This window comes from Nelusetta ayraudi, unplaced genomic scaffold (assembly GCF_046127955.1).
Source record: "Nelusetta ayraudi isolate G7.1 ecotype Tasmania unplaced genomic scaffold, CSIRO-AGI_Nayr_v1 ptg000048l, whole genome shotgun sequence".
NCBI classification, from domain to species: domain Eukaryota; kingdom Metazoa; phylum Chordata; class Actinopteri; order Tetraodontiformes; family Monacanthidae; genus Nelusetta; species Nelusetta ayraudi.
The window spans coordinates 10,677,651-10,694,107 of NW_027466098.1; the positions used below are offsets into that span (position 1 = coordinate 10,677,651).

The window sequence follows — 16,457 nt, forward strand, 5'->3', positions numbered from 1 at the left end:
TGGTTGGCAGCCACAATGAGTGGAAATTGTCTTTTTTTTTTGGCTTTAAACATTCTTTCACACCTTCAATGGTCTACAGAGATTAAACATAACAATTTTTTATGCAGTGCTTGCTGCAAAGTGTATAAATACGAGCGCAGGCTTGGAGTAAGAGAGTGCATGCAATGCTAGTCAGCAATTTAGCTGTCAGACAGTATGACTCATACACAAAGGTGGCCGGAACAGGGCTGGGCACTCTTGCAGCTGTTTTTGGTGGCTTCTCTCTCACAGGCCGAGGACACGGTATGTTTGCAGCGAGGGGATCCAGGGAGCCCTCAGCTATCAGAGGACGGGGACATCATGTTGGGGGGAATCTTTTCTTTTCACAGCAGCTGGATTGAAAGGCACAATACCTTTATGCACAAGCCGCTGCCACTCCAGTGCACCAGGTGAACTATTGGAAAAAACAAAAAATGAAAAACTGTGATTTCTTAGTTTGCAGATATCCTCAAGTGGTACCAAATAATATCATAACACAACTGTATATATGTCATTTTTTTTTTTTTTTTTTTTTTGCATTTTCAATGTTGTACTTTTTTGCACATATTGTTTTACTGTGCTATTGCCTTTATTTGACTGGCTTGAGTGCCAACAACTAAATGTGTCTGTCTGCATGGAAGTTTGAATTTCAGGGGCTTCCAGTACACCCAGGCGATGCTCTTTGCTATAGAGGAAATTAATAACAGCACGGACATCCTGCCCGGAGTCTCTCTGGGTTATAAGATCTATGATTCCTGCGGTTCCATTGCACAGGGTGTGAAGGTAGCGCTGGCCTTGGCTAATGGTAATGAGGTGAAATTTTCAGCCTCTCAAAAACCGTGTAGCAAACCAGCACAAGTGCAGGCTGTTATTGGAGTGACATCATCCTCTCCCTGCATGGCCATAGCGACTGTCATTGGACCATTTCATATCCCACTGGTGGGTAAAAGGAACATTTATTTTCAAATATATGCAGACTACTATTCTGTATAACACTGTGTTTTGTCCAAGACTTGGTATTTCACATTGCTATTGTGGAACACTATTCTTTTCCTCTTAGATCAGCCACTTTGCCACTTGTGCCTGTCTCAGTGACAAAACCAAGTACCCATCATTTCTGAGAACAATCCCCAGCGACTACTACCAGAGCCGAGCTCTGGCACAGCTGGTCAAGCACTTTGGTTGGAGCTGGGTTGGAGCTATCAGAACAAATGATGATTATGGCAATAATGGCATGGCAACATTCACCGAGGCAGCCCAACAGCTGGGCATTTGCCTGGAGTTCTCCATACCATTCTTCAGAACAAATTCACCTGGAAAAATACAGAAAGTCATTGACACCATCAAGTTCTCAACTTCAAAGGTGATCGTGACTTTCCTCTCCCACATGGACATGGATGTGCTGATACATGAGTTGTCTCGACACAACATGACTGGGTACCAGTGGGTCGGTACGGAGTCATGGATCTTTGACTCTCAAATTGCAGAGATGGACAGACGTCACATTCTGGATGGTGCTATAGGGCTGTCAATCCCCAAAGTACATGTCCGTGGCATGAGAGAGTTTATACTGGATGTGAAGAAGCTTCTATCGACTCAAAATGAGCTGTCAGTTGAGTTTTGGGAGACCTTGTTCCACTGTAGGTTCAGGCACGTAGAATCATCTGAGGGCAATCAGAGGGAATGTACTGGAGACGAAAGCTTGACTGGAGTGCAAAACAGCTTCACTGATCTGTCGCTCATGCCAATCTTCAACAATGTGTATAAGGGGGTGTATGCAGTGGCCCATGCACTTCATAGAATCCTCAGCTGTGATGAAACATGTGACAAAACCGTCCACCTGGATCCAAACAAAGTGAGTTAAATCACCACTAAGGCGGAGATGTGATTTTGAATTGTGGATCTTGTAGAGGTTTGAGATAGACAACATGATATACTGGATTTTTATACATTGTTAAATTCAAATTGTAATTTGCTGCTTAATTTACTGTTCACTCAGATCTTACAGCACATATGGCAGGTCAAGTTCAAAACAAAAGATGGGAATGAGGTTTACTTCAATGAAAAAGGAGACCCAGCTGCAAAGTATGAAATTATAAACTGGCAGCCAAAAGGAAATGGTGCTGTTGACTTTGTCACAGTTGGTCTGTATGATGCGTCTCTACCTTCTGATAGACAGCTGACTCTTCACAATAAGTCTTTAATTTGGGCAAACAATTCGCTACAGGTCAGCAGCGACTACTTAAAATGTTGCTTTTCAATGTTTGGAGTCAATCTTTAAGTAAATGTTAATTTCAGGTTGGTGAATTTGTTGATGCAGGTGCCTGTGTCAGTTTGCAATGAGAAGTGTCTCCCAGGAACTCACAAAGTTCTGCAGAAAGGAAAACCCATCTGCTGCTATGACTGTATAAGATGTTCAGATGGAGAAATCAGCAACATCACAGGTTGAGTACTTGACAAAACACCTTACATAGTCTTTGAAAATTCAAAGGAAGCAATTATACCATCATACATTTCGAAAGGAATTTATATATATCAATACATTCATATAATATACAGCATTATAAAATAGATGATTGACATATTAGTATTACATATATTTACATATATTAGTAGAGTTTTTTAAATAAAAGGCAGAATAAGTTATTTTATTTAATTGTGAGATTGCTCACAATTAGAAAAAACACGACTTTGAATTCATTTTAAGGTCTGATATATAAAGTCAAAAGTCAGACATGTCACCTTGAGATTTTCAAATAAAATAGAGCCTTTTCATATGCCAAAAGTCAAAAATACATTCTCAAATAAAATGATCTAAACAACTACCTTGGCTACATTGTTGCCACATATTTGACACTTATTTAAATGTGGCAACATAATTATAAGCCTAAATGATTCATACTTTTCATAAGAAGGCACTGTAGTTCTGAGGAAATCGTTCTTAAACCCATGAGATTACAATTTGTTCAAATCACACCAGCTCTGCTCTCATGTTACTTTTCAAAGATTCCATCACCTGTGTGAGGTGTGACCCTGAATTCTGGCCAAATGAGAGGAGAGATGTTTGCGTAAAGAAGGAGGCCGAGTTCCTGTCATACAAGGAGATAATGGGAGCGCTCCTCACCACAGCGTCACTCTGTGGAACATGTTTGACCGCTGGCGTGGCTTTCGTTTTCTACAGATACAGGAAAACTCCTATCGTCAGAGCCAACAACTCTGAGCTGAGCTTCCTGCTTCTCTTCTCCCTCACTTTGTGTTTCTTGTGTTCGCTGACCTTCATTGGAGCTCCGTCCCAGTGGTCCTGCATGCTGCGACACACAGCGTTCGGCATCACCTTCGTCCTCTGCATCTCTTGTGTTCTGGGAAAAACAATAGTTGTGCTCATGGCCTTCAGAGCAACACTTCCTGGCAGTAATGTCATGAAATGGTTTGGTCCTGCACAGCAGAGACTCAGTGTACTGGGTTTCACTCTCGTACAGGTTGTAATATGTGTCCTCTGGTTGGCCACCTCTCCTCCATTTCCCTTCAGGAATCTTAAGGAATTTAAGGACAAAATAATTTTGGAGTGCGCTCTGGGCTCAGCTTTAGGGTTCTGGGCTGTCATTGGGTACGTGGGGCTTCTGGCCATCTTGTGTTTTGTTCTGGCTTTTCTGGCTCGGAAACTGCCCGATAACTTCAACGAGGCCAAGTTCATCACCTTCAGCATGCTGATCTTCTGTGCAGTCTGGATCACCTTCATCCCAGCTTATGTCAGCTCTCCGGGGAAGTTTAGTGTCGCTGTGGAGATATTTGCCATTCTCTCATCCAGTTTTGGACTTCTCATTTGTATTTTTATCCCAAAATGCCACATCATCTTACTAAAACCAGAGAGAAACACAAAAAAGAACATGATAGGTAGGGCAGCAAAATCACCGTGACTTAAGAAAAGTTTTATTTTTTTCCTCTCCCCAACTATTCCTAAAGATTAATGTGAAACATATGAAATTACATTTAAATCAAGCTGTAATATTTGCTGTGAATGAGATCAACAAGAATCCCCAGATGCATCCAAATTTTAGTTTGGGCAACAAGATTTTTGACAACTGTGGATCTATGGACATACTGCGAGCAGCGCTGACTCTGGCAAGGAAGACCCAGGACACGCTGGAGGGACTGCATCTCTCGGCTGGCCTGGGAACGCCTTGGGGTTTTTCCTGGTGAGCTGGAGCAGGTGGCTGGGGCCAGGGAAGTCTGGTCATCTCTTCTGAGACTGTTGCCGCCGCGACCCAACTCCGGCTGAAGCGGTCGAAGATGGATGGTTGGATGGATGGATGGATGAAACGATGATATTGGATGCAGAGTGATAATGGGCATGCAAGAATGAAAAAAAACAAAACAACTCTCAGCTTTTGATGTCGACATGAACATACATTTAAAAACAAACAAAAACAACAACTAATAAATAAAGCTAAATCACATTGAAATAAACGTGTATTAAAAAGTTCAGTAGTCATCATTGTGTTTCAGTGGGTGGTAACCTGGTGGTACCCATCTCCTCTCCAGGTGTGGATGGCCGTTGGCTCCTAAATGAGCTCCTCCGCCCTTTGTATTAAAAAGAATGTATTTTTATTTTAAAATATCACACCACAAGTGGTCTTTAATTCACTTTTGTCATATAATGTAAGCATGTGTAATTTACTAGTGTTGTGTCAAATCTCTGTGGGATGTGGTTGGCAGCCACAATGAGTGGAAATTGTCCTTTTTTTTTTTGCTTTAAACATTCTTTCACACCTTCAATGGTCTACAGAGATTAAACATAACAATTTTTTTATGCAGTGCTGCAAAGTGTATAAATACGAGCGCAGGCTTGGAGTAAGAGAGTGCATGCAATGCTAGTCAGCAATTTAGCTGTCAGACAGTATGACTCATACACAAAGGTGGCCGGAACAGGGCTGGGCACTCTTGCAGCTGTTTTTGGTGGCTTCTCTCTCACAGGCCGAGGACACGGTATGTTTGCAGAGAGGGGATCCAGGGAGCCCTCAGCTATCAGAGGACGGGGACATCATGTTGGGGGGAATCTTTTCTTTTCACAGCAGCTGGATTGAAAGGCACGATACCTTTATACACAAGCCGCTGCCACTCCAGTGCACCAGGTGAACTATTGGAAAAAACAAAAAATGAAAAACTGTGATTTCTGAGTTTGCAGATATCCTCAAGTGGTACCAAATAATATCATAACACAACTGTATATATGTCATTTTTTTTTTTTTTTTTTTGCATTTTCAATGTTGTACTTTTTTGCACATATTGTTTTACTGTGCTATTGCCTTTATTTGACTGGCTTGAGTGCCAACAACTAAATGTGTCTGTCTGCATGGAAGTTTGAATTTCAGGGGCTTCCAGTACACCCAGGCGATGCTCTTTGCTATAGAGGAAATTAATAACAGCACGGACATCCTGCCCGGAGTCTCTCTGGGTTATAAGATCTATGATTCCTGCGGTTCCATTGCACAGGGTGTGAAGGTAGCGCTGGCCTTGGCTAATGGTAACGAGGCGAAATTTTCAGCCTCTCAAAAACCGTGTAGCAAACCAGCACAAGTGCAGGCTATAATGGGAGAGACATCATCCTCTCCCTGCATGGCCATAGCGACTGTCATTGGACCATTTCATATCCCACTGGTGGGTAAAAGGAACATTTATTTTCAAATATATGCAGACTACTATTCTGTATAACACTGTGTTTTGTCCAAGACTTGGTATTTCACATTGCTATTGTGGAACACTATTCTTTTCCTCTCAGATCAGCCACTTTGCCACTTGTGCCTGTCTCAGTGACAAAACCAAGTACCCATCGTTTCTGAGAACAATCCCCAGCGACTACTACCAGAGCCGAGCTCTGGCACAGCTGGTCAAGCACTTTGGTTGGAGCTGGGTTGGAGCTATCAGAACAAATGATGATTATGGCAATAATGGCATGGCAACATTCACCGAGGCAGCCCAACAGCTGGGCATTTGCCTGGAGTTCTCCATACCATTCTTCAGAACAAATTCACCTGGAAAAATACAGAAAGTCATTGACACCATCAAGTTCTCAACTTCAAAGGTGATTGTGACTTTCCTCTCCCACATGGACATGGATGTGCTGATACATGAGTTGTCTCGACACAACATGACTGGGTACCAGTGGGTCGGTACGGAGGGATGGATCTTTGACTCTCAAATTGCAGAGATGGACAGACGTCACATTCTGGATGGTGCTATAGGGCTGTCAATCCCCAAAGTACATGTCCGTGGCATGAGAGAGTTTATACTGGATGTGAAGAAGCTTCTATCGACTCAAAATGAGCTGTCAGTTGAGTTTTGGGAGACCTTGTTCCACTGTAGGTTCAGGCACGTAGAATCATCTGATGGCAATCAGAGGGAATGTACTGGAGACGAAAGCTTGACTGGAGTGCAAAACAGCTTCACTGATCTGTCGCTCATGCCGATCTTCAACAATGTGTATAAGGGGGTGTATGCAGTGGCCCATGCACTTCATAGAATCCTCAGCTGTGATGAAACATGTGACAAAACCGTCCACCTGGATCCAAATAAAGTGAGTTAAATCATCACTGTGGTGGAGGTGTCATGAGTTACAAAGTGATTATGTAGTCATCTTGTATTGACAAAGAACGGCCTCTATCAAAGAGCACATAAGATCATTTGGATTATTACACATTGGACAATCAGTCAAATGGTTGATTATATTACTTCCTCTAAAATGACCTTTAAAATACAATGCTTTGATTTTGAATTGTGGATCTTGTAGAGGTTTGAGATAGACAACATGATATACTGGATTTTTATACATTGTTAATTTCAAATTGTAATTTGCTGCTTAATTTACTGTTCACTCAGATCTTACAGCACATATGGCAGGTCAAGTTCAAAACAAAAGATGGGAATGAGGTTTACTTCAATGAAAAAGGAGACCCAGCTGCAAAGTATGAAATTATAAACTGGCAGCCAAAAGGAAATGGTGCTGTTGACTTTGTCACAGTTGGTCTGTATGATGCGTCTCTACCTTCTGATAGACAGCTGACTCTTCACAATAAGTCTTTAATTTGGGCAAACAATTCGCTACAGGTCAGCAGTGACTACTTAAAATTTTGCATTTCAATGTTTGGAGTCAATCTTTAAGTAAATGTTAATTTCAGGTTGGTGAATTTGTTGATGCAGGTGCCTGTGTCAGTTTGCAGTGCGAAATGTCTCCCTGGAACTCACAAAGTTCTGCAGAAAGGAAACCCCATCTGCTGCTATGACTGTATAAGATGTTCAGAAGGAGAAATCAGCAACATCACAGGTTGAGTACTTGCCAAAACACCTTACATAGTCTTTGAAAATTCAAAGGAAGCAATTATACCATCATACATTTCTAAAGGAATTTATATATAAATATACAGCATTATACAACAGACAATTGGCATATTAGTTTGAGGTTTTAAAATAAAAGACAAAATAAGCAGTTTTTTGTAAGTGTAAGAGTTCATTTTAAGGTCTGATATATAAAGTCAAAAGTCAGACATGTCACCTTGAGATTTTCAAATAAAATAGAGCCTTTTCATATGCCAAAAGTCAAAAATACATTCTCAAATAAAATGATCTAAACAACTACCTTGGCTACATTGTTGCCACATATTTGACACTTATTTAAATGTGGCAACATAATTATAAGCCTAAGTGATTCATACTTTTCATAAGAAGGCACTGTAGTTCTGAGGAAAACGTTCTTAAACCCATTAGATTACAATTTGTTCAAATCACACCAGCTCTGCTCTCATGTTACTTTTCAAAGATTCCATCACCTGTGTGAGGTGTGACCCTGAATTCTGGCCAAATGAGAGGAGAGATGTTTGCGTGAAGAAGGAGGCCGAGTTCCTGTCGTACGCGGAGATAATGGGAGCGCTCCTCACCACAGCGTCACTCTGTGGAACATGTTTGACCGCTGGCGTGGCTTTCGTTTTCTACAGATACAGGAAAACTCCTATCGTCAGAGCCAACAACTCTGAGCTGAGCTTCCTGCTTCTCTTCTCCCTCACTTTGTGTTTCTTGTGTTCGCTGACCTTCATTGGAGCTCCGTCCCAGTGGTCCTGCATGCTGCGACACACAGCGTTCGGCATCACCTTCGTCCTCTGCATCTCTTGTGTTCTGGGAAAAACAATAGTTGTGCTGATGGCCTTCAGGGCAACACTTCCTGGCAGTAATGTCATGAAATGGTTTGGTCCTGCACAGCAGAGACTCAGTGTACTGGGTTTCACTCTCGTACAGGTTGTAATATGTGTCCTCTGGTTGGCCACCTCTCCTCCATTTCCCTTCAGGAATCTTAATGAATTTAAGGACAAAATAATTTTGGAGTGCGCTCTGGGCTCAGCTTTAGGGTTCTGGGCTGTCATTGGGTACGTGGGGCTTCTGGCCATCTTGTGTTTTGTTCTGGCTTTTCTGGCTCGGAAACTGCCCGATAACTTCAACGAGGCCAAGTTCATCACCTTCAGCATGCTGATCTTCTGTGCAGTCTGGATCACCTTCATCCCAGCTTATGTCAGCTCTCCGGGGAAGTTTAGTGTCGCTGTGGAGATATTTGCCATTCTCTCATCCAGTTTTGGACTTCTCATTTGTATTTTTATCCCAAAATGCCACATCATCTTACTAAAACCAGAGAGAAACACAAAAAAGAACATGATAGGTAGGGCAGCAAAATCACCGTGACTTGAGAAAAGTTTTATTTTTTTCCCCTCCCCAACTATTCCTAAAGATTAATGTATAACACATTAAATTACATTTAAATCAAATAATAAAGAAAATCAGCTGTGGCTGAACTTGTTTAGTTTCATTTGGTCTCTTGAGGCTGTTGTTCGCCCTTGACAACTTATCCCTTGTTGTTGAATCTGTATAAATCCCTGCAAGCAGCCACAAAGCCAGTCCGCCTGGCCTGGAGGGCAAAGCAGCGCGATGCCACTGCTTTGGCTGCTCCTCCTGGTTCTCTTAGTTGGGAGGGGGTTGACTCTGTGCAGACTGCAAGGCTTAGCGCAACCGGCTGAGCTAGCCCAAGACGGTGACCTTGTGATCGGAGGCATTTTTTCATTCCGTACTAGGCAGGATTACATCATTAACACGTTTCAGAGAATGCCAGAAAAACGAAAATGCAAGAAGTACGAAAGTGTTCATTTACACATTTTGCGCGTCTTGTTTGTGTTTTTTGTTCTCCGTTTTAAACATTAATGTGTGACTTTGTCTAATACCTGCAGCTTCAATTTCAGAGAATTCAAGTTCGCTCAAGCTGTGATATTTGCTGTGAATGAGATCAACAAGAATCCCCGGATGCTTCCAAATTTTAGGCTGGGCTACAAGATTTTTGACAACTGTGGATCTATGGACATACTGCGAGCAGCGCTGGCGCTCGCGAGTGGGCTGGAGAAAGAAGTTGGTGACGAGAACTGCACCAAAACAGACACAGTGCAGGCTATCCTGGGTCACTCAGGATCAAGACCGACAATTGCTTTTGCAAGAGTTGTTGGGAGGTTTCAGATACCTGTGGTAAGTCAAACAAAGGACTGACCTCTGTTGTTCAGCTTGACTAACACTGTTTTGAAATGCACTGTACAAATGAAATGAGAAATGTTAGTTGTGTAGTAAAACCGAAATTAATATTTGTCGCACTTGCAGTTTGATTGTGACAAAAACAGTTGTTTGTGTGTCACGGCAGATCAGCCACTTCGCCAGCTGTGCCTGTCTGAGCAATCGGAAAGAGTATCCCACCTTTTTCCGAACTATTCCCAGCGACTACTATCAGAGCAGAGCACTGGCAAAGCTTGTCAAGTACTTTGGTTGGACCTGGATTGGGGCTGTCGCTGTGGATAATGAATATGGCCTCAATGGCATTGCTGCATTCATGCAATCGGCGCAAGATTACGGAGTGTGCACCGAGTTTTACGAAGCCTTTTCCTCATCGGATCCGCCTGACAGGCTTCAGAGGATAGTCGGCATCATAAAACAAGCCACCTCCAGGGTGATTGTGGCGTTCATGTCCCACAGAGAGATCAAGCTGCTGGCTCAACAGCTGCACAAACACAACGTCACGGGGCTGCAGTGGGTCGGCAGCGAGGCCTGGATCACCGATCACTCCCTGAGTGACAGCGAGGGTCACAGCATCCTGCTGGGATCACTTGGCTTCACTGTCAGCAAGGCTCAAATCCCCGGGCTGAAGGAGCACCTGACGCAGCTCCATCCCTCGCAATTCCCAGAGAGTCAATTTGTCAGGGATTTCTGGGAAGAGACGTTTGACTGCAGCCTGAACGAGACGGTGAACGCGCAACGGAAGCCATGCAGCGGCTCCGAGAGCCTAATGAACGTTACGTCACCGTTCACGGACGTGTCCGAGCTGAGATTCACCAACAACGTGTACAAGTCCGTCTACGGCATTGCTCACGCACTTGATAATCTGACCAAATGCAAGGAGGGTAAAGGGCCCTTTCCAAATGGGAGCTGTGCTGATATCAGGCACATTCAGCCCTGGCAGGTCAGTAGCCAATTTGGTGTGTCACAAGTAAACAAAAAACGGATGTTAATTATCGTAGTTCAGTGAATTTAAATTCACTCATCACTCCTCCTCCAGGTCTTGCACTATCTCAGCACCGTGGAGTTCACAACTAACACAGGCGAGAGGGTTTACTTTGACGACAATGGCGACTCGCCAGCAAGATATGAGCTTGTTAACCTACAAATAAGAAACAAGGAAACCATGGAAGGAGCAACAGTGGGGATTTATGACGCTTCCCTTCCAGAGAGTCACCAGTTCATCATGAATAGCATCCCAGTCTCATGGGGAAGTGGCCAAACTCAGGTAGGCGGGAGTGGGGGGAAACTGAGTTTAAGTACACTTTAATATACATATCAAAATTGATATTCATTCCATGAATATTGTGTCTGTATTGGTTGTATTTCACTGTTTTAGGTTCCTGTGTCTGTGTGCAGTGCTGCCTGTCCGCCAGGAACTCATAAGGTCCTCCAGAAAGGAAGGCCAGTCTGCTGCTATGACTGCATACCATGTCCGGCAGGCGAGATCAGTAATTTAACAAGTAAATCAAAATACAAACTTTTTTTTATTATTATTATTTCCAAGAAAAAAACAAACAAAACAAAACACTAAACTATTGTACTTCACCTCTTCATGCAAGTACAGTTTTGACTTTGATGGAACAGTGCATGTGCAGAAGAGAGCGTACACATTGTGGGTGACGGGACATAAATAAATGTGTGGGGAGTCCAAAAAATGTTCACGGTATTTTAAATGTACGAAAATGTATATTACCTAATGGAAATATGTTTTAAGGAAATCTCATCTCATGTTTGTTTTACAGATTCCATACACTGTCTGAAATGCCCACTGTTGTTCTGGTCCAATGAGCGGAGAGATGCCTGCATCCCCAAAGCAATAGAATTTCTGGCCTACAGTGAACTTCTGGGAGCACTACTAGTTGTATTTTCTCTGCTAGGAGTTTTTCTAACCCTGATCACAGTGCTCATCTTCTACTGCCACAAAGAAACGCCACTTGTCCGAGCCAACAACTCTGAGCTGAGCTTCCTGCTGCTCTTCTCCCTCACTCTGTGCTTCCTGTGTTCTGTGACCTTCGTCGGCCGGCCCTCCGAGTGGTCCTGCATGCTGCGTCACACGGCATTTGGCATCACCTTCGTACTCTGCATCTCGTGCGTTCTAGGGAAAACCATAGTGGTGTTGATGGCCTTCAGGGCGACACTTCCAGGCAGTAATGTGATGAAATGGTTCGGCCCTGCACAGCAGAGAGCTTGTGTTGTGGCTCTCACCCTCATCCAGGTCCTAATCTGTGTGCTTTGGCTGAGCATCCACCCTCCTTTTCCTTCCAGAAATCTGTTGCTCTATACAGACAGAATCATCTTGGAGTGCGCTGTGGGCTCCGCTGTTGGCTTTTGGGCTGTACTTGCCTACATAGGACTCTTGGCCTTGTTATGTTTCATTCTAGCATTTTTAGCACGGAAGCTACCCGATAATTTCAATGAGGCTAAACTAATCACCTTTAGCATGTTGGTGTTCTGTGCAGTCTGGATCGCATTCATCCCAGCCTACGTCAGCTCTCCGGGGAAGTTCACAGTGGCTGTGGAAATATTTGCCATTCTGGCTTCAAGTTATGGTCTGCTTTTCTGCATTTTTCTGCCAAAATGTTTTATCATTTTGTTTAAGCCTGAAAATAACACAAAGAAACATATAATGGGGAAGACTTCAAATTCTGAGATTCATCACTAGCATGTCATCAAGCTCCAAATTAGCAATTTTCTTTTGTATTTATTGTCAAGATCCTTCTTTTTGTGACTCTTATGTGTGTCATTGTTTCTGTTTATGTTATTTTCAAGTAAAGATGAAATGATTAAATGTAGTTATTGTGTTTTTTTGAAAAGGTGATAAAAACACAATTAAGTGTTCTTGCTTTTTCCAAACACTGTATTATATACATACGCACACCCCCAACTCTCTCTCTCTCTCTCTCTCTCTCTCTCTCACACACACACACACACACACACATATATACATACTTAGGTTGGATAACATTGATAAAGATATTTCCCACCTATGAAATCACTAAACCAAATTACAATTAATAACAATTATATACTTATACAAATAAAAAAGAAAACTAAAGATTAGTCGAGGAGTTTGAGCTGAGGAAATAACTAACTTATTAACTTCAGCTTTATTCATTTAGAAAAGGCTTGAATAAGCCATGATGGCTTCAGTAACTAGGTACTATCAAGAAAAACAAATTAGTAGTCAAAGTTAAAAACTAATGATACAAAAGTAAATAAAAAGTTACACGTGCAGAGTGAAAAATAAAAGAGAAGAAAAACAGGGTGAGATAATTAGGTCCCCTACCGGGTGTGAGCAGGACTCAATTACCTAGTGGCCCAAATCTTGTGGGAGATGCTGACACAAGATATGGATTGCTTCATCCTTGCAGACAGCAACATGAACAACAAGCAGTGTGTTGCTTCAGGGGCCCATATCAATTAGGCACTTTGTCACAACTTGCAAATGTTACATTTCCCATTAATTTGCGGGTGTGTTTTGGTCGCATTGTCTCTTCCACTCCTGTCATTTTAATTAACACTTGGCACCTTTTTCACTCCACAGTGATCACAACAACCCCAGTAAATGATGTATCAACATAATTGGTTTCTGATGACATACTTGCCTGCACAGTAGTCAACATAGCATCACAGTTTTAATTCTGAAATGAACCACAGTACATCACTGTCCTACACATAGCTTAAATACAGAGTTTAAACTATTTGTTTTGTTTTATATAATTTTTGAACAGGAAAAAGCACAAAATGTGTCCGGAGCTTGTTGTTTTATGATTTGATCAAATAAAATCTCCTGCAGTGGTGAAAAAAAACACAAGTCAATTTATAGCCAATAAGCCTTTTGGACAAATGTGTGTCTGTTTGAATATATAAAAGCATTTGAAAAAATGCATTGGTGGTTAATCACATATACATATCATATCACACACACATCTTCTTTTGATTTAACCCTTGCATAAAAATCTGAGTAGATTAATTTTTCTGGAACATTGACAGTTAGGTTGCCACTCTACAAATGAAGTTAAGTTAAAGTTAAAGTCCCAGTGATTGTCACATCCCGATGGATGTGAAATTTGTCCTCTGCATTTGACCCATCCTCTGAAGGAGCGGTGGGAGGCAGCACTGGTGCGCCCGGCAATCATTAGGTGATCTAAACCCCCAATTCCAACCCTGAATACTGCCAAGCAGGGAGGCCAAGGATACCATTTTTACAGTCTTTGGTATGACTCACTTCCCCTGCACTCAGGGTCATGGGTGGTTTGCTGAAGCCTATTCCTGCTCTCATAGGGCGAAGGCAGGGTGCACACTGCGCCAGTCCCCAGCTTATTGGAAGGGACAGTTGTTGTTTTTATTTGATATATTCTTGTGCCATAGTACAACTTCAAGGTTGCCACCCCCCCACAACCCTTCTTCCTTGCGCATATTGTGCCAGATGCTTCCTTTACATACGTTGCTGACGTAATGTCCGTTCCACAGGCATTCCTTGATACCAGCCCGGAGAACAACAAAACAAAGGCGATTTCACCAACTTCGCAAATGAAAACAAGCGCTCCTTTGGCAATTTCTTAAGGCCGTGTCCATGTCAGCCAGGATATTATGCCTTTGCAAACTGGGTTGCCTGCAAGCTTCAATCAAACAGTCTGTGAAGTGAACATGAACCTGACTAATTGAGACATGGTGCACAGTTTGATGAATAGTCTCTCAACAATATCCCGTCTTATCTAACCGCTCACAACAATTGCGTAAACATAAAAGTTGGAATATGTTAATTTGCAAAGCATGCACATTTGTCAGTCATACACCATGTAAGCATTAGGTTGAAGAAATAAAAATCTGTAACTACTTCATGGGTTTCAATAAAATGGATGGAGGCCAATAAGGCTGATTGGCTAGACCCGTGAGTATTCCTGTCAGATTCTTGTCTTCATGCTTGACATCCTTCAAGACAAAATGAGAAAAACAAATGCACGCACCTCTGAGGATCACCCACCTCCAACTAAGCACCAACTCAGCAGGAGACTATAAATTCCATTAAAGAGTCCAAACTGTGCCAGAGGCAAGGCTCTGAGATGACAACAGCCGCTTTTGCCTTTTTCATACTGTTTACTTGGATGGTGTCATCCAACGCATGGTTCAGAGTCTGTCATCAGTGTTCTGACTTTGATTTGTGTGGGCACACTGAAGGGAAACGGAGCCAAAATGCATTCACACAGCTCGCACACCATGAAAAGGCTGCTGTCCGCAAAGCCAATCTGACGTGGAAGGGGTGAGTAAAAGTGGTGGTTAATTACAAACTTAAATTTTTATCTTCACTGCTGAAGTTTTATGCTATTTTCATGAACTGCTTGTTTTTCAGGACCAGCTCATTATTTGGTTGATGTCCACATTTTAGGACCAGCCTAACACTTGACGTTGAGAAATGATTATTTGTTTTTTATGAACAATCACAATTGTACATGCACAATTGTAAATGGACATTCTCTAACTTTGGTTATTAATGAATGAATGAATGAATTTATCTATTGGCTATCCATTGCACCATATTTATGAGGCTACATTTTCCTGAATTGTCAATTTTGTCTGTTTTAGGTCAGCAAACCAAGTTGCTTCTCTGGAGCAAATGTTTAGAAGAGACGGAGTGATAAGCCACTACAAAGCCATGAGTCTGAACTGTATTCTGGTTGACAGCTGTGTGAATTGGTTGCAAAGACTCAAAGAGTCCTCGTGTGGAGATGATGGCAAGTGGCTATTGGGGAAATGCCTGCTGTGGACCAGATCATTTCTAGCAACTGAGGTGAGCAGCAGATGTATTTACGTGCTGTATTACTGTTTTGTTTTTGTTTTTGTTTTTTTACAAACTCATGTTTGTGGTTCTTTCTTCATGCAGATGAAGACAGGAACAGATTCAAACCAAAGAACCATCTGTACATCATCCGTTCTAATAAGATCCGAGTCCTATGGCTTAAATAGCAAAGACAGTACCCTCAATAACGTGGAACAGTGTCAGACTGTGGATTATATTTTTGTGAATGACCCATGCCGTCATGGGTTCCACATCCTGCAGAGATATTTGTATGGAGGACCTCGATCTGGACCTCCTGAATCCTGTATCTTTTTTTTGTCAAATAACCAAGTGATATTAACAACCTTTGTAATTCCGACGGAGGCGACTTTTAGCATCTGCTCTTCACAGGTTTGCATTCTATGCAATTTTTTTTTTGCTAATTTGCTTGTATTATTTCAGTGCTGAAATAAATAAAATGAGGTGTTTTGCAAGTATTTACAATGCACACAGTTCTCTCTAAATGTATATTTTGCCATTACTATGATATGTCAATAAAACTTCAGATATCCATTCAAAACCCTCATAGAACATATTGTTAGAATCTGTGTAATTCCCAAATTAAGTCATCGTTATAAAACAAACATACAGCTGAGTGAGAGCTTAGTTCTGTATATTATCCAAACAATGTGACCTTTATATCGGCCTCCACTAACCTCACTATGTTTTTAATAGAATCCAAAGCTTTGTGAGCCTCTCTGCCAAAAAGAAACACATTTTCCAGGTAATGCTAATAACAAATTTACAATTACGACAGTAAAACTGAAAAAGACCTGATTTGACCTGAACTTTTATTCCCACAGGTGGTGTTTCTTCAGTAGTTCACACAGATGGAATCGAACGCAAGCACCCTTCAGCCATCAGCACGTGGTCGGATGCATGTTTTGCGGCAGCTGTGCTACTTCTTGGTATCTACACAAGAGTTAAAATAGCACCAGTAAGAGTCAGGCCTCATCATGGCAGCAGG

General features: G+C 42.1%; 3 protein-coding genes across 3 annotated transcripts; all 3 read left to right on the top strand.

Annotated features, from left to right (window-relative positions):
• Positions 1 to 195: 195 nt before the first annotated feature.
• LOC142895023 (extracellular calcium-sensing receptor-like) lies at positions 196 to 3,935 on the top strand. Its single transcript, XM_076035748.1, has 6 exons — positions 196 to 428; positions 660 to 957; positions 1,079 to 1,873; positions 2,018 to 2,245; positions 2,339 to 2,462; positions 3,025 to 3,935. The coding sequence occupies exons 1-6, from the start codon at positions 196 to 198 to the stop codon at positions 3,933 to 3,935; spliced, it is 2,589 nt and encodes an 862-aa protein (XP_075891863.1).
• A 982-nt stretch (positions 3,936 to 4,917) lies between these two features.
• LOC142895024 (extracellular calcium-sensing receptor-like) lies at positions 4,918 to 8,742 on the top strand. Its single transcript, XM_076035749.1, has 6 exons — positions 4,918 to 5,150; positions 5,379 to 5,676; positions 5,798 to 6,592; positions 6,895 to 7,122; positions 7,216 to 7,339; positions 7,832 to 8,742. Exons 1-6 carry the CDS (start codon positions 4,918 to 4,920, stop codon positions 8,740 to 8,742), a joined length of 2,589 nt encoding a protein of 862 aa, XP_075891864.1.
• A 236-nt stretch (positions 8,743 to 8,978) lies between these two features.
• LOC142895326 (extracellular calcium-sensing receptor-like) lies at positions 8,979 to 12,434 on the top strand. Its single transcript, XM_076036265.1, has 6 exons — positions 8,979 to 9,185; positions 9,282 to 9,570; positions 9,740 to 10,552; positions 10,649 to 10,876; positions 10,988 to 11,111; positions 11,394 to 12,434. Exons 1-6 carry the CDS (start codon positions 8,986 to 8,988, stop codon positions 12,311 to 12,313), a joined length of 2,574 nt encoding a protein of 857 aa, XP_075892380.1. The 5' UTR covers positions 8,979 to 8,985; the 3' UTR covers positions 12,314 to 12,434.
• Positions 12,435 to 16,457: the final 4,023 nt, after the last annotated feature.